The sequence below is a fragment of the Rhinopithecus roxellana genome, chromosome 1 (assembly GCF_007565055.1).
Source record: "Rhinopithecus roxellana isolate Shanxi Qingling chromosome 1, ASM756505v1, whole genome shotgun sequence".
Taxonomy (NCBI): domain Eukaryota; kingdom Metazoa; phylum Chordata; class Mammalia; order Primates; family Cercopithecidae; genus Rhinopithecus; species Rhinopithecus roxellana.
Genome location: NC_044549.1, coordinates 55,136,460 through 55,154,175, shown reverse-complemented (window position 1 = coordinate 55,154,175; position 17,716 = coordinate 55,136,460). Strand labels below are relative to the sequence as shown.

The 17,716-nt window shown below is 52.1% G+C and overlaps 3 protein-coding genes across 4 annotated transcripts in view; 2 read left to right on the top strand and 1 right to left on the bottom strand.

The window, feature by feature from the left end:
* The first annotated feature begins 323 nt into the window (after positions 1-323).
* MANF (mesencephalic astrocyte derived neurotrophic factor) lies at positions 324-4,462 on the top strand. The gene is given in 5 exon segments (XM_010381592.1): positions 324-360; positions 363-551; positions 1,311-1,438; positions 2,831-2,972; positions 4,018-4,462. Coding segments are annotated over 5 exon segments (681 nt in total). The 3' UTR covers positions 4,203-4,462.
* Positions 4,463-6,376: 1,914 nt separating this feature from the next.
* On the top strand, positions 6,377-12,929 carry RBM15B (RNA binding motif protein 15B). The gene has a single exon (XM_030934718.1). It carries the CDS (start codon positions 6,500-6,502, stop codon positions 9,170-9,172), a length of 2,673 nt encoding a protein of 890 aa, XP_030790578.1. The 5' UTR covers positions 6,377-6,499; the 3' UTR covers positions 9,173-12,929.
* DCAF1 (DDB1 and CUL4 associated factor 1) overlaps positions 12,874-17,716 on the bottom strand; it is a 114,288-nt gene continuing 109,445 nt past the window's right edge. For both annotated transcript variants that reach the window (XM_030934608.1, XM_030934643.1), the window contains one exon: positions 12,874-13,856. In XM_030934608.1, the coding sequence (XP_030790468.1) occupies positions 13,798-13,856 (59 nt within the window). In that variant the 3' untranslated portion in view covers positions 12,874-13,797. The remainder of the gene's footprint in view (positions 13,857-17,716) is intronic.

Genomic DNA, 17,716 nt, shown 5'->3' with positions numbered 1-17,716 from the left:
TGCGCCACGAGTCGGAGTCCGGGCGAGGAGATCCGCAGGGCTTTTCGAGCAAGCCTGGGGCCCAGAGCAGGGGTACGCGGGTCAACTCAACAGATGTAAGGCAGTGGCCGAACCCCATTTCAGCTAGCGGTACCCAGCCTCAGCAGAGTCGCTGCCCTTACCCAATATGGCGGTCCACACCGCTTCCGTCGCTGCTGTAGCCGCTTCCTGCGGCCGGCCCGGGTTCAATCAGCGGCCGACAGCTGTCTAGGGCTCAGACACCACCAGCCAATGAGGGAGGGCAGCGTGGAGCCGCCCGTCTGGGCTCCACGGCTTATGGACCAATGGAGATGTGGCGTGTGGGAGGGCGCGGAGGGACCCCTGCCAATGGGGAGCTACGGCGCGCGGCCGGGACTTGGAGGCGGTGCGGCGCGGCGGGTGCGGTTCAGTCGGTCGGCGGCGGCCGCGGAGGAGGAGGAGGAGGAGGATGTGGGCTACGCAGGGGCTGGCGGTGGCGCTGGCTCTGAGCGTGCTGCCGGGCGGCCGGGCGCTGCGGCCGGGCGACTGCGAAGGTGCTGGATGGGGGGGCCTGGGGCCGCGCTCCGTGACCGTTCTGGCGACGGCGCTGAACCCCACAAAATCACCCGACGGCGGGGGCCAAGAGGGCGGGGGCGGGGGTGACGGGGGGTCCCGGCGGGGCCTGCACGAGGAGGCTTCGGCACCCGCCCTGGTAAATCTTGCCCGGGCCTAGAAAACATTGGTCGGAGGAGGAAAAGTTGAGACTAGATACCGTTGAAAACTTGGCCTGAAATCTCCATCACGCCTGAGTTATTGTCCCCACCACCGTCCAGAGGTTACCGCTCCCCGTCCGACGTCGGGAGCCCCAGGGCTGGCCGTGGGTGCTGCGCCCTGTCTGTTGGGATCACAAAGCTGCACCTCTGGGTCCGCTGTTGTATTTGGAAATTAGCAGCAGCATTTTGATGGTTTTTCTCCTCACCTTCCAGTCTCTCCATTTACGAGGTCACAGTGAGTCCCGTCTCAAGGACACGTGTTCACCATGGGCTTAAACTTGATGAAAGGAGCAGGGAGGAGTCGTTTATAGGTCATTGGGTGATGCTTGGTCTTTTGATTCCCTGGGTGTACCAGGGGACCCTTGCCACCTTGAACCGGGTTCCGTCTACCTGTACGCAACTGAAAAAATCGGTGATGGAAAAGCTCACCTCTAATGATTCATCCCCATGTCTCCTATTAAAATTGTTGGCGGAGTTCCTTCCTGGTGGATTGGAACAGCTTGGTGATTGCTGAGCATCTCCCGTCCCTCTCTTTTCCAGTTTGTATTTCTTATCTGGGAAGATTTTACCAGGACCTCAAAGACAGAGATGTCACATTCTCACCAGCCACTATTGAAAACGAGCTTATAAAGTTCTGCCGAGAAGCAAGAGGCAAAGAGAATCGGTTGGTAAGTAGTTGGTGACCCTCCCCAGCTGGCCCTGGCTCATGTTAACCCTCAGCTTCACTAGCCATTTGATAAAAGGCCTTGCCCACCTCTCTATTCAGGAAGCCAGCTACTCTCCATGTACTAATGTGAGACTGAAGTGCTTCTATATCCTTCCCAAAGCAGGCATGTATTCTGCAACTGTGATTTTTTTTTTAATCCTGTTAGTCTTTGTTAAGCACCTACTATGTGCTGGGCACTGGGAGTATCAGGGGAAAGAAGTGACAGGCACACAAATAATGCAGTGTCTGGGTGTCATGAAGAAAATGGACCAGTAGGTGCTGATTTAGAGTGGCCATGAAGTCTCTGAGGAAAGGTTATCATTGAAGTGAGGTAAGAACATCCCATACAAGGAAGAGCAGTGTGCGTGCCCAGAGGCCTGAACGAGTTTGGCATGTATGTGGACAGGAGAAGGTGACAGGGTGCCCACAGGATAGGCAAGGGCCAAATCAAGACAGGAGCCCTAGTGAAACAATGCGTTTTCTAACTTTAATTTCCCTGGCAGTCTCTGGCTTATCTCTCTGTTAAAGGTTTGAACCCTGGTGACACTTAAACTCATTTGGTAGCTGTCAGCTCGGACTGAGCATGTGTTAAGAGTCCAGGGTTTACACTGACTGAATCTGACTACCAGTACAGGCAGGGCACTGAAAAATGCAGCTGTGGGCCAGGTGCGGTGGCTCATGCCTGTCATCCTAGCACTTTGGGAGGCCAAGGTGGGAGGATTGCTTGAGCTTAGGAGTTTGAGATCAGCCTGAGCAAAGTGGTGAAATCCCATCTCCACAAAAAAATGTTTCAGCCGGGCACGGTGGCTCACACCTGTAATCCCAGCACTTTGGGAGACCGAGGTGGGTGGATCACCTGAGGTCAGGAGTTCAAGACCAGCCTGGCCAACATGGCAAAACCCCGTCTCTACTAAAAAATACAAAAATTAGCCAGGCATGGTGGCAGGTGTCTATAATCCCAGCTACTCAGGAGGCTGAGGCAGGGAGAATTGCTTGAACCTGGGAGGCAGAGGTTGCAGTGAGCCGAGATCATGCCACTACACTCCAGCCTGGGTGACAGAGCGAAACTCTGTCTCAAAAAAAAAAAAAGTTTTAATTAGCTGGATGTGGTGGCCCACACTGGTAGACCCAGCTACTAGGGTGGCTGAGCGGGAAGGATCACCACCCAACAGATTGAAGCTGCAGGGAGCCATGATCATGCCACTGCATTCCAGCCTGGGCGCCAGGGAGTCCCTATCTCAAAAAAAAAAAAAAGTTAGGCCCTAACAGAGAGATGATGTTTCAAGGTGTCAGTATGTTTGGAGGCGATGGCTCTCAAGCACCTCCTGAAGGCCATTGTCCTTTCTTGATGCAGTGCTACTATATCGGGGCCACAGATGATGCAGCCACCAAAATCATCAATGAGGTATCAAAGCCTCTGGCCCACCACATCCCTGTGGAGAAGATCTGTGAGAAGCTTAAGAAGAAGGACAGCCAGATCTGTGAGCTAAAGTATGGTGAGTACGCCTAGTCCTTACTTAATGAATGCTGTGCACCTTCTGGGTTTATTTCCCATCTGGGAGAGGAAAATGATGAGCTAGAGTCATGAGTGGATTGTATCGTTTGACAGATGGTGCTAAATGCTGGAGGGCTCTGGCATGGAAGTGGATGGAGGTCAGAATAGGCCTTATTGAATAGGTGATATTTCAGCAAACTTTGAAGGAGGTGAGGATTAGCCAAGAGGCCAACTAATGGAAGAGCATTCCAGGCAGAAGATACAGGCAGGATAAAGGTGGCCAGTGGCATGGCAAGTCAGAGAGCATTGCAGGCTGGTGAGGGCTTTTAATCTGCATGAAGTTAGGAGCATTTAGGAGTTTTTGAGCAGAGAAGCAACATGGTACGACTTGGGTTTATCAGCCTGGTTCTGGTTGCAAGCTCTGAAGCCCCAGTGATCTTTACTATTCTGAAAAGAAATGCTATGTCCAAGTATGCAAGTCCAAGAGTTAGGAACTACAGCATGTCTCTTGCTGACCGGGTCTCTGGTTGTATATAGTCCCAGTCTTCAGAAACAGGGCGTCTTCTGAAAAACTTGAATGGCCAAGGACCTGTGTTCGCCCACTTGGGTCTTCTGAGAGTCATCCTGGTACAGGTCCAGTTGGCTCCAGGTCACTGTGGTCATGGAGAGTAAGTTCCTCAAGGGCCTGAGCAGGGCTGCTCTTTGTCACCAGCCTGGAGCTGTTAGTCTGTGGTGACTATGTCAAAGGCCCTTGGAAGATGGGAACCATGTTTCTCCTGTAAGGACAGTGTGGCCTCTGTCCCTATCCTTGTCCACACTGCATATCTGTAGTAGACACAATATGTGGCCAGCCTTCCTGGTGAAGAGGCTAGTTCCCTCTTGTGGGGGCAGTAGGCACTGACATGCCTGTAAATGTGTCTGGAAATGTCTCTTCCTCTGAAACCAGTAGGGCTGGTTTGGCCATTCAGGGAGTGATATATTCTGGGACTACTGGGGGACTGCAGCTGCTCCACCCAGCCAGTGACTCTCCCTGCTCTCTCCTCCAGACAAGCAGATCGACCTGAGCACAGTGGACCTGAAGAAGCTCCGAGTTAAAGAGCTGAAGAAGATTCTGGATGACTGGGGGGAGACATGCAAAGGCTGTGCAGAAAAGTCTGACTACATCCGGAAGATAAATGAACTGATGCCTAAATATGCCCCCAAGGCAGCCAGTGCACGGACTGATTTGTAGTCTGCTCAATCTCTGTTGCACCTGAGGGGGAAAAAACAGTTCAACTGCTTGCTCCCAAAACAGCCTTTTTGTAATTTATTTTTTAAGTGGGTTCCTGACAATACTGTATCAGATGTGAAGCCTGGAGCTTTCCTGATGATGCTGGCCCTACAGTACCCCCGTGAGGGGATTCCCTTCCTTCTGTTGCTGGTGTACTCTAGGACTTCAAAGTGTGTCTGGGATTTTTTTTATTAAAGAAAATAAATTTCTAGCTGTCTTTGGAGAATTATAGTGAATGCTGAAATGGGGTTTTGCCCCAGGAGGTTCCTACCAGTTTATGCTTTCCAGTTGCAAAGTTTGGGGGGATATTCATTTCCATTTATCCCTCAACCCACCAGCGCTGAAAAGACCAGAGCAGGACATAGGGGCTAGGGCCCGCTGATGTGCCTGGGTGTGTGCCACTAGAGGGCAGCAGGCACCTCAGCAGAAAGCAGGTAGGGGGTGCTGGGCTTGATACCCAGCCCCTTGATACCATATCTGTCTTAGCCACCCAAGAGAGCTGGAGGCCACAGCTTTAGGAGGAGTGAGTCTGGATACATTGGAGGGGCTTAAATTGTGGCTCAGTACAAGCAAGACGGTGTGTGGAATGCGGTTTTCTGCAAGGATGTCTTCAGTAACAGTGCATGTCAGCACTGACATCTCGATGCTGTTGGCCTGGCCACCTACTTGCTCTTTTGTCCATCCCAAGCCTCTGATGTCTATTCCAGTTTTTGCAAGACTAGCAGGAGTCAGCTTATACAAGGAGGGAGTGGGAAGCTGCCTTTTGCCTTTGTTTACCCTAGATTAGTCTTAACAGTTGAGGTCCAGGGTTTTTCTGGAGTCTGCTGCTTAAGCCACGCTCTGTGGCATTGGTGCTTAGGAAACCCAGTTGTTAGTGTGAGCTGTGGCTCAATGAAGACACCTGTAGAAACCACCTGAAAGGACGAACTAAGAACCAGTGCTTTCCAAGGAATTGCTCTTGCCTCAGATCACTTTTGTCTCCTAACCTCAAGTTTGCCAGTAGGAGACCTTACAGGCTGCTGTGGAACCCCTTGCTTTCTTCCAAGACCTTTCCCCCTGCACCTGCCTGAGCTGCTCCAGGAGCTGCTTTCTCATTGTGAGAAGAGGGCATGACTTGGTGTGCTCTTCCCCATCGCAAGGATTCTGTGCCGGGAATTGGGTCAGGTTCTACCATGGCTCCAGCAACTGTCCTTGGAGAATGAAAGCTTCCTCAATGGGCTTGAGCACCTGGGCACCCTTTCCCTCACCTCACCTGGGGAGAAGAGGTCCTCCTGAAGGTGATGAACAGGAGGGTACTGGCCAGCGAGGGCTCAGCGTGGCAAACTGATAACGGCTGGCACTATCTGTGCATATGGCCTCTTCATCCTTAGCTCTTGTGACCCTACCTTTCCAGCCTGCTGTCTGCCCAGATGCCCACAGAAGAGGGTGGGACCCAAGAGTGGTGTTAAAGAGTCTATTCCAACTGAACTGCAACTGCAGGCTTGTCTCCGCTTTCGGTTACTACCTGAATGACAACAATTGTCCTCATGGCCTTTTCAGGGACTCCTGCAGGTGATCCTACACGTGGAGAATGCACGGAATGTGGGCCTTGGATCCTGGGCAGGGGCTAAGGAAGGGCATGCATCAGTCCTTGGGGTTGTCAACCCCAGATCCCAGGCAGGAGATACCAAGGAGGGTGATGCGGGGTTTGCTCAAGCCTAGTCCTGGAACTGAGGGGATACTATATAAAGAGACCACTGACTGGGTTAATGCCCCAGACCCCAACGCCCATGGAAACTGCCACTCTTGCTCCAATCAGCGCGGGCTCCAGCGCCTGCAGGAGGAGGTAGTTGGACCCAAAGCGGCAAAGCACGCCAGGGAGCACAAAGCGTTAGGTCGTCCCGCCGGCCTCTCAGGGTTCCCTACACTCCGCGTAGCCTCAAGCATCGGCCATACAGGCCGCGCGGTGGCGCCAGAGCGCGCGACCCAGGCCCACTCTCCCGGCACTCACAGGGTCACGTGGCACTGGGCGACGCTGCGCGATGAGGCAGGCCCAGCGCGGGTCTCGCCCCGCCCGCCGCAGGGTCACGTGGCACGGCCGGCGCAGCTTGATAACGCAATGCCCGGCCCCTCGGCGCCGCTCCCGCCCCGCCCCGCCGCCACCGCCGCGCCGAGTCCTTTTGTCCAAGATGGCGGCGCCGGGGGCGCTGCCTCCTCGGCCGCCGCCGCCGCCGCCGCTGTGAGAAACCTACGGGCCGCCCGCCCGCCGCGCCAGCGCCATGAAGCGGCAGAGCGAGCGAGACTCTAGCCCGAGCGGGCGCGGCTCGTCATCGTCGGCCAAGCGTCCGCGGGAGCGCGAACGGGAGGCGGAGGCGGGCGGGCGGCGGGCGGCGCACAAGGCCTCTGGCGGCGCCAAGCACCCGGTTCCAGCGCGGGCCCGCGACAAACCCCGCGGCAGCGGAAGCGGCGGGAGTGGGCATCGCGACGGCCGCGGCACCGGGGACGCGAATCACCGTGCGAGTAGCGGGCGCTCCTCGGGCTCCGGCGCTGGCGGCGGGGGACGCGGCGGCAAGGCCTCGGGGGACCCGGGCGCCTCCGGCTTGTCGCCCCGCGCGTCTCCTCTGCCGCCGCCTCCACCACCGCCTGGGGCCGAGCCCGCGGGTCCCGGCTCATCCGCAGCCGCGCCTGAGTACAAGACGCTGCTCATCAGCAGCCTGAGCCCCGCGCTGCCTGCCGAGCACCTCGAAGACCGGCTCTTCCACCAGTTCAAGCGCTTCGGCGAGATCAGCCTCCGCCTGTCGCACACGCCTGAGCTGGGCCGTGTGGCCTACGTGAACTTCCGGCATCCACAGGACGCGCGCGAGGCCCGCCAGCACGCCCTGGCCCGCCAGCTGCTGCTCTACGACCGTCCGCTCAAGGTAGAGCCTGTGTACCTGCGCGGCGGCGGCGGGAGCAGTCGACGAAGTAGCAGCAGCAGCGCCGCCGCTTCCACGCCTCCCCAAGGGCCGCCCGCGCCCACCGACCCGCTCGGCTACCTCCCGCTGCATGGAGGCTACCAGTACAAGCAGCGCTCGCTGTCCCCCGTCGCTGCCCCGCCCCTGCGGGAGCCCCGCGCCCGCCACGCCGCCGCAGCCTTCGCCCTGGATGCCGCGGCTGCCGCCGCTGTGGGACTGTCCCGAGAGCGGGCCCTGGACTACTACGGGCTGTACGACGACCGTGGGCGCCCCTATGGCTACCCAACTGTGTGCGAGGAGGACCTGATGCCCGAGGACGACCAGCGGGCCACGCGCAACCTCTTCATTGGGAACCTGGACCACAGCGTATCTGAGGTGGAGCTGCGACGGGCCTTCGAGAAATACGGCATCATCGAGGAGGTGGTCATCAAGAGACCTGCCCGTGGCCAAGGTGGTGCCTATGCCTTCCTCAAGTTCCAGAATCTGGATATGGCCCATAGGGCTAAGGTGGCCATGTCGGGCCGAGTGATTGGTCGCAACCCCATTAAGATAGGCTATGGCAAGGCCAACCCCACCACTCGTCTCTGGGTGGGTGGCCTGGGACCTAACACCTCACTGGCAGCTCTGGCCCGGGAGTTTGACCGCTTTGGGAGCATTCGGACCATTGATCACGTCAAAGGAGATAGCTTTGCCTATATCCAGTACGAGAGCTTGGATGCAGCCCAGGCCGCCTGTGCTAAAATGAGGGGTTTTCCCTTGGGTGGACCAGACCGCAGGCTCCGCGTGGATTTTGCCAAAGCAGAGGAGACTCGGTACCCCCAGCAGTACCAGCCCTCACCACTCCCTGTGCATTATGAGCTGCTGACAGATGGATACACCCGGCACCGCAACCTGGACACTGACCTGGTGCGGGACAGGACGCCCCCACACCTTCTGTACTCAGACCGAGACCGGACTTTTTTGGAAGGGGACTGGACCAGCCCCAGTAAAAGCTCTGACCGCCGAAACAGCCTTGAGGGCTACAGTCGCTCAGTGCGCAGCCGGAGTGGTGAGCGTTGGGGGGGAGATGGGGACCGTGGTTTGCCCAAGCCTTGGGAAGAGAGGCGGAAACGGAGGAGCCTTTCCAGTGACCGTGGGAGGACAACCCACTCCCCATATGAGGAACGCAGCAGGACCAAGGGCAGTGGGCAGCAGTCAGAGCGGGGCTCCGACCGCACCCCTGAGCGCAGCCGCAAGGAGAACCACTCCAGTGAAGGGACCAAGGAGTCCAGCAGCAACTCCCTCAGCAACAGCAGACACGGGGCTGAGGAACGGGGCCACCACCACCACCACCACGAGGCTGCAGACTCTTCCCATGGGAAGAAGGCAAGAGACAGCGAGCGCAATCACCGGCCCACGGAGGCCGAGCCCAAGCCTCTTGAAGAGCCAAAACATGAGACCAAAAAGCTGAAGAATCTTTCAGAGTATGCTCAGACACTACAGCTGGGTTGGAATGGGCTTCTGGTGTTGAAAAACAGCTGCTTCCCCACGTCTATGCACATCCTAGAGGGGGACCAGGGGGTGATCAGCAGTCTGCTCAAAGACCACACTTCTGGGAGCAAGCTGACCCAGCTGAAGATCGCCCAGCGCCTTCGACTGGACCAGCCCAAGCTCGACGAGGTCACACGACGCATCAAGCAGGGGAGCCCCAACGGCTATGCGGTCCTCTTAGCCACCCAGGCAACCCCCAGTGGCCTTGGCACTGAGGGGATGCCCACAGTGGAGCCAGGTCTGCAGAGGCGGCTTCTCAGGAACCTGGTCTCCTACTTGAAACAGAAGCAGGCCGCAGGGGTGATCAGCCTGCCAGTGGGGGGGTCCAAGGGCAGAGATGGCACAGGCATGCTCTACGCCTTCCCACCCTGCGACTTTTCCCAGCAGTACCTCCAGTCAGCACTAAGGACATTGGGCAAGCTAGAAGAAGAACACATGGTGATAGTCATCGTCAGAGACACTGCCTAGCCCAAGCCTGTCTTTCCCAGCGTCATGTTTGTGTCACAAAAGCAGTTATTTTAATCTGATCCCCTCTCTACCCTACCACTTTGGTTTGAATTATCTCCTGGGTTATTTTGGTTCATTTGGGTGGGGATCAAAGTCCTGTCCAGCACCAAAACTAAGTTCTTAGATTTTGGGGGAATTTTTTTTTTTTTTTTCCAAACGATGAGAAGGGAATCCGGTTATGTTGATTTCTAGTGTACAAGATACTGTCTGCTGTGGTTCTGTATTTTTTTATTTTTTGACCAACTGTATGGAAAGTTGTCAGTAAAACCTTTGTCAGGATGGATTTTTAAACCTGTTCGGAGTCCTGGTTTAATCAAGCTAAGAATTGAAGACTTCCCTAGTGCATGTACACGAATGTCCTACGTCATCTTTCCAGCACCACTGCTGCATAGGTCACTCTCGGCCTCTCAGTTCTTCAGGCTGAGTCTGGACTCTAATCACTCATTTTTATCTTGGCTGACAGGCAAGCTTCAGTTTGGGCTCTGGACCCTGCCACACAAGCCCAAGTAGAGCCCATGCAAAGGAAGGGATGAGGTGAGCCCAAGGCCCGTGGTTAGCAGCTACTGATGGTTTTTTTCTGCCCTAAACGGTGTGTGTCCATCATCAGTTTGAGCTGTAGCTGTTGGACAGAGTGCCCACTCAGCATGTTTGGCAGCAGGTAGCCTTCAGCAGCTGTGCAGTCTTGTACAAAGAGACGCTGTGCACTGTTGATGCCAGGGGGTCTCAGGGCCCCTGATCTGTCCAGGTTCCCTCTGTTTTGGCCTCCTTTCTAGCCTCACTCAACCCGGGGGACATCCAGTGTTGGGAGACGGAGTTGCCTCAGATTCCCAGGGGCCCAGCAGTCCAAATACTGGAATGGAGGGTTGGAGGCAGCCTTCCTTGGATTTACTCATGAACTGTGCCTAGATGTTTGTGATTTTTGGCTTTCTCTGGGTCGTTCAGGGCTGATGGGTAATAGAGCAGGCCCGTGCCCAGTCATACCTAGAGCTTTGTGGGGGATACCGAACCTCTAGACTGAAGTACTTTTACAAAGCTACAGGGGAGCACAGTGGACTAGGGGATGCCCTTGGTAACTGACATGATGGTTTCCTAGGTGCAAGATCAGAGCATGTGCCTACACTTTGTGCCCTGATGTTGAGGTGGAGACCATTGGGAAATAGTAGATATTTTTCTGGAGGTAAGTCACAAGTCACTGAGGGGTCAGGCAGTGCTAGAGGTTGAAGCCACTCAAGCCAGTTGGGGAGGAAAGGGATGCAGAGGTACCCTCTAGCTGGAAGGGTGAGATTTAAGGTGGTGTGGACAGTGTGGGCCAGGGAGGAAAACCAGAGCACACAGTTGTCACCATGGAACACCCCAAATGCCATTGTTCAGAGTGTCTGTGTGGCACCTAGGATGTTCAGACGGAACATCGTGAGGGCTGATGAGAACAGAAGCTCTGGTAAGTGAATGAGCCCCTAGATAACCAGGAACTCACTCCAGATTCTGCTGGCCATGGCATCCTCTCTCCAGGTCTAGTCCCTTACCCGAGCTGGGATGAGGCAGCATGAGTGACACCTGAGATTAGAGGCTGGGGCTCAGTGCAGGCTGTGGAGAGGCCACGCTGGTCCACAGGAACACTTGGCAGTGCTCTTGTAGACCCCCTCGGTGATGTGGAATGGACAGGCGCTTTGCAAGAGAGCAAGCACGTTCATAACAAAACAGCAACACAAGGACATGTTAAACATGTTTATTTGCCTGTTTTTACTTGAGCTGTGGTCACAGCTGCCAGGTACCTACGCAAGTCAGTTGGGTACAGCAGGACATGCCACCATTCCAGGGTAGCTGGTACTGCCAGAAACAGGAGTGGGTCTTGTCCTGTTGAAGGCACACTGCAGGGTTTTTCCTGCAGATCTCCAACAAACGCCTGAGTCACAGGCCAGAGCTGCCTTGGTATGTAAGTCCAAAACTTCTCTGGGCTACCTATCTTCCTTCATGAAGCGGGTGCTCAGGACCCAGAAGAAGCTACCTCCCAGCTTTCTGAGACAGAACCAAGTAAAAGGAAACATGCTAGAAAACGTGCCTGGAGAAGACACTTCAACCTTTGCCTTATCCAACCCCTCTTCAGAGAAAGGTGCCCCATGGCCCCAAAAAGAACTGCTAAGTTTTGGTGAGGAGTAACACCCTGGCATGACCTTCCTTCTGCTTCTTGGCCCTCAACCACTTCCTCTGGCTCTTAAGACCCAGCAGGTTCTGTGAACTCTCAGGCCTTGGCCAGTACTAGTGAGGGGAAGTCAGGTAGTCAATGCCCTGATGATTTTATGAAACTGCCCCAGTGAGAAAACTCAGGCATCCAGTGCCCCCACCCAGGGTTCAGGTCCTGTCTAAGGTGTTGCTTAAAGACAAAAAGGCAACATTTGCCTCACCGGTGGTGTGCCACTGTTCTCATGCTGCCTCCTATGTGACTCTGATTTTGAGCCCTGGTAGAATAAGGAAGAGAGCTGATGCTTCCTCAGACCCTTAGCACATGTTCCTAAGGGTGTGTTGTCAAGCCAACCCGAATTCTGCCTCCCTATTATAGTTCCTATCTGCCCCTTAGAGACCTGTGGGTGCTCCCAGCAGAGTTGAGACTGGCTCCACTGAGTTAATGACTAGAATATAGTGCTTTCACTACTTCTTGATTGTTAACCTGTTTTCTTCTGATGCTGGTCAGTACCAGCAGTCAGACTATTCCACTGGTTAAGTGTTAACTACCATTAAAGTGAGGCATGAAGCAAAAGAGCTGAGTCCTCTGCTCTCCAGAGGACTAAGAAATACCTGTGTGACACAGACCCACTTCAGTGTGTACAGCAAATTCTATAGTGCTCCTAAGCCCAGCAAGGCTTTACCTGCCCCTGGAGAGTTTTAGCCATCTTGTGTTTCTTGTTTACTTCACAAATTTGTCCCCTCTTCTCTCTGTTAAGGGAGAGAAGTCACTTTAGCTGGATAATACCTATGTAACAAACTGAGCAGCTGTTATTTGGGCAAAATCAAATGAAGAAAGACTATGATTTTGTATTTATTGTGGGAATGGAAAACAGGGTGGGGTGGGTGGGTGAGTGAAAAGGTAGAAATCCCTGGTCCTTTGCCTATTGGTTACACAGTTTCACCATAGGCCAATTTTAGGGGCCTCTGAAGTATCTTTCTACAAACGCAGACCAAGCTCCACTACCCCAAACCTGCCAGGACTGCTCAAGTCCACTGTCACAATCCCTCTCAGAAAACATTAGTAGCTGTTGCCCTAGCTACACAGAAGGCCAAAATGCTTTTTCACTCCTTAGCTTTACCAGCTGCATCCTCCAAAACTTCCCAGAATACCTCCCTTTCCAGTTCCACCAAATCTGTACTTGGGAGCAGCCTGTTGGATCCAGAACATGAGGACAGAGAGCTGCGCCCACAGAGGACAAAGCCCTGACCTCTCCTCTCTCCACATTACCCTTACAAAAACAGGTCCTCCCCATGAGAGAGCTACAGGGCAGAGGCAGACACTGTGAGTAAGCTACTCTCCTCCCTGGAGTGCTCTATGTGGGCAGAACATGCTCTCCCTGCCTCTCCTGGAAGGCGTCTCCTCTATGGCGTGGCTAGAGCTGCAAAAAAGGGACACACCCCACTTGGGTAAAAGAAAATAGGGAAAGGCCATAAACAAAGACAGACTTGTAGTTTATTTTGTATTTTTTTTTAAATAAATACACTTTACATTAAAGAAAAAGGCCTTTGATTTGTAATTTCCACATTGGGGAGAAAGGGAAGAAAAAAAGATTTTTGAAAAACTGAATCACAAAGAAAAATAGAGGGAGTGAACTTATATCCTAAGTTCCCTCAACTCCACAAAACCAGTATCCACAATGACCATGCTGCCCCCAAATCATGAAGGTGAGTGAATTTAGGCATTTACCCAGCAGACAGAGTGTCTTCCTCCCCCACTCTGGCACGAAGGAAAACAAATTAACCTGACAGCATATGAGGCAACAAAACAGGTTAAAAAATCATATATTATATTTATAATAAAATATTCTTAATCCTTATCAATTTAAGAAACCACGATTTTCCTTTTCATTTAAATACGTATGTAAAAATGCCTCTATATTGTTATTTAGACATCATTTTCTTCCAAAGAAAATGAAGTGCAGGGACAAGAGACCTGGTGGATATAAGTTCATACCCTCAGTTATAAATGCCTGTTTTTTTTTCCTTTTTAAAGTTTTATAAAAAACTATTTCTTGTTCTTTAAGTAAAGAACATTATACAAAGAAAATATATTGTGAAATACCCCAGAGACATGTTTTTTTTTCCCTTGAAAGATATGTCCATTCTAGGAAATGGTGGGGGGTGGGGGTGGGGGGGTGCAGAGTAGGGCCTAGTAGTCCCTGTTGTCATTTTTGTGGTTGTTATTGTTTCTGGAAGGACTCTCGGGTGCCAATGAGGCTCTCTAAGCCATAATCCTCTGAATGCAGGGCATGCAGCTCCTTAAAAGACAGACAGCCCTGGGAGAAAGAGAAGGGAATATGTTGTGAATTCATTTGACTCAGTTTCTCGCCTGCCAAGAATCTCTTCCAAGCAGTGATGGTTCCTCACTCATTCAGGGATAAGATGATGTCATCTTCCAAATCAGAGTTGTCAGAGCTATCAGCTGAAAGGGAAGAATAGGGAGAGACAAGATTACACACTAGGCTTATAGGAAACTTTCATAAGGAAGCACCTGCACTCACATACATTCATGGCCAAGCAAGGTTAAATACCAGTTTCCAGAAAGAAGAAAACACATCAATTAACTGCTTGGAGCTGGCTCTGGAGAATACTCCTGTTGCTTGGCAACTGTATTCTCCCTGGGACCTTTTGCTCTCCTAAGGGCCTGGACACAGTGCCCCTGCTTCCTGCCTGGGAGGTGCTGAAGGAATCAAGCGAGTGCCATCTGAAGCTTCCCCCCCATGCCACTTTAAATGGCTGCAAAGGGGCAGAGCTGAGGGGAGGAGTGAGTGAGCCTCTATGGCCCTTGGCCTCTGGTGTCCTTCAAGGATGGGCACAGGCCTGCCTGACCTCAAGAGACCACTACTAGAAAGGCAGGCTGAGACCAGGCAAAAGTGAGAGATGTAACTTTTCTGAAACACCTTAGTCACGCCCTTCAATCCTCAGAAGACCAACCACCAAGACAGAGATAGTCACCCTAGATTCATGCCTCTGTAATTTCGGAATATGGTCTGCAAATTATATTCCCAAAAAGGTGCAGGCCAGTTTGTAGCAATACAGGAGAAGCAGCTACCCATCCAGAGGCAGGAGGCCAGCAGGAGCAGTGTGACGCCCTGGAAGATAGCACTGTCTCTGATGAGGACCCTCTCTGTTTGATAATCTGCCTTCTCTGGCAGCACATGGACACATTAACACTTCTGGAAGGATCTGTTAAGGGGTGAAACTTAAGTGGTAGCAAAAAGGACCCTCGAGATGAGGTAGATACACCATATCTGGCTAATCAAAATCAGAAAGAAACAGGGTACCTAGCTGTAGGGACTCTAATATTCGCTGAGTCAAAGAAAAGGAAAGTTCTCAGTGCCCAATTTGATTACTCGTAGCTCAGGAGGCTATGAAACCATTTTAACAAGGTCCCCCATAAAACAGACAAACCCTGAGCCGGAGCCCTGCAAATGCCCCATGTGTTAAGGGGCAGTCACTAGATGCAAAGAATCCCTCATCAGCCTCTTCCAGTGCCTAAGAGAATCAACTCTTAGATAAACAGGGAAAGAACAATTCATGTTCCCAAACCTTCCTTCATTCACCATCCCCAAACACAATTTCCTTTAGGAGGAAAACTGAAGTGGACAAAGGAAAACCAAGAAAAGCATCGCAATGATACCGAAAAGTCTTGAAGTAAGCAAAAGAAATGGCTGACAAAACCAGTGTTCCTGGGTCTAAGTGGGCACACTGACTGTACTGGTGAAGAGTAGGAAAACAAGATGGAGATGGCAAAGAACTATTTTCTGACACAGCTGAACAAAGCAAGCCTCAGCTCCTCTGCTATAAGAGCTCCAGGAGGAAGTGTCACAGGAAGGTGTAGGGCCTCCTCCCCAGAGCCAAGTCCAGCACTGTGTCCCCACCCCACACCACAAACTTGCCTGATCCCTGTGGCAGCATCCACTGCATCCCCCAGGACTCATGCTCTCCACAAGCCAACAATGCCAGACCTGCTGGCGCGAGACCCTTCTGCCCAGCAGCTATGCAGCTCTTAAGAACTAAGAATCTTAACCACGCTGTAGCACATCTAAGAACTGTAAATGCAGCTTAACGAGATCACAGCACAATCTTCTTTAAGCAAATAACTGTCAGGCTCAGAGTCTGAGAGAAAACCTCCAGGGCTTGGGCACCAACTCCCCTCTGGTGGTCAGATCGTCGGATGCCTTTCTCTACCTTCCTTATCCTTTCCTCATTCTCCAAGTGTTGAAGTGACCCAGTCCTAAACCCTGGTTGGGACCTCCCATTCTGAAAGGTCACTAAGGCAAAGACAATCTAGGTATAATTAATCCCTGTAGTGTTTAACCTATCAATCCACAACATACAGGCTTTGGAGGCAGGGCTGACAAGCACAGACACATAAAGATCTCAGAATCAGGCCGGGCGCGGTGGCTCATGCCTGTATCCCAGCACTTTGGGAGGCCGAGGCGGGTGGATCACGACGTCAGGAGATCGAGACCATTCTGGCTAACAAGGTGAAACCCTGTCTCTACTAAAAATACAAAAAATTAGCCAGGTGAGGTGGCGGGCGCCTGTAGTCCCAGCTACTCGGGAGGCTGAGGCAGGAGAATGGCATGAACCCGGGAGGCGGAGCTTGCAGTGAGCCAAGATTGAGCCACTGCACTCCAGCCTGGGCAACAGAGCGAGACTCTGTCTCAAAAAAAACGTCTCAGAATCAAGGTGTTTCTCTTCCTAGGGCCAGTGCTCTGCATCTGGAATCATCGAGTCCCTGCAGACTCCAAGGTCTATGTAAAGGTACGTGGGGGCACATGGGTGTGGTTTTCTATCATTTCTATGGTTTTCACCCTATCCTAAAAGGGCTCTTCATAAGCCCAGTAAGGTTCAGAGCTACTGCTCTAAAGGATTAGTGTGAGGCAAAACTATGGGTGCTAAGAATGCTCTGCTTGCTGACAGCAGCTGGGATCTTCTATGAAACACAAAAAGAGCTATGGAGTGTGCACCAGATGCCACCTCTGCATCTCCACCTCAATTCTGAAGTCCACTCTGAGACGTCCTCAAGTTGTGATCCATTATTTTCACATCGTAAATAGTTTCATAAAGTTACAACATTCTCACAACTGATAGAGTTAAAGTTTTCCAGCTTACCTTTGGCTTGAGAGAAGGAATTTCCTAAACAGCTAAAAGGGGTAGTAATTGTACAGGCCAAATACAAACTGAGTGGCTTTATATTCAAATTAAGAATGGAAAATTAAAGTGATACTCTCTTATTCTGGGAGCACCACCATCAGCTGGCCTGCTGTTTGTTGACCCTGCCAACCTGCCCTGCTAACTACTTGTAATTGAAATGAGGTATAACTTGTTTCCCATGTCTCACTATTCACATATGACAAAAACATTCACTAAAACTTGCCCGATGTCTGACCATGGCTTCAGCCTACTCCACTGAATCACCTCAGCCTCCAAGTATGAAAAAACAGAAGTTGATCAACAGCAGATGAACAGAAGACACTCCCCTACCCTCCCACCCTCAAGCTTCCTCAAAATACAGCCTTGGTAAGAAGATTCATGTACAGCTGCAGAGCTAATAGGCTCTCTGAATTATCTGCTGATTTTTGCAGGATTCATTACCATAGTCAGGGGACAACTTGACTTCAGAAACCTAATGGGAAGTAACCAGAAAAACTAGAGTTTGTTCCTCAAAATTTGGATTAAGAAAAAAAGGTAAATAAAAGGAAGTGAATAAACCAGAAGCCAAAGGGAAAATATTTGTCCCTTGGCTGTTAGGAGGGATTAGCCAAAGGGAGACAGGAAAGGGCTCCTCCACAAGAAGGCCTGCATTTCTTTATAATTCACCCCAAAAAGAACAGCACCCCATTACGGGCTACTTCTGACTGATTCTAGCCCTGCCTCTCAGCGGAGAGCTACGCTTTGGCCTTTCATTCTAAGGATAATTCTCTAAAGCAAGAGCTGACAAACTACAAGCCCACCACCTATTTTTGCAAAACAAAGTTTTATTAGAACACAGCCACATTCATTCATTTATGTATTGTCTATGACTGCTTTCTCACTACAACAGCAGAGTTGAAGAGCTGCAATAAAGGCCATATGGCCTACAAAGCACATATATATATATGCTTTGGAGTGCAGTGGTGTGATCTCAGCTCACTGCAACCTCTGCCTCCCAGGTTCAAGCGATTCTCCTGCCTCAACCTCCCAAGTAGCTGGGATTTACAGGCAGGTGCCACCACGCCTGGCTAATTTTGTATTTTTAGTAGAGACAGGGTTTCATCATGTTGCCCAGGCTGG

Bases quoted from the DNA above. Each gene is read 5' to 3' on its own strand.
- RBM15B (XM_030934718.1), top strand. From the start codon at position 6,500: ATGAAGCGGCAGAGCGAGCGAGACTCTAGCCCGAGCGGGCGCGGCTCG.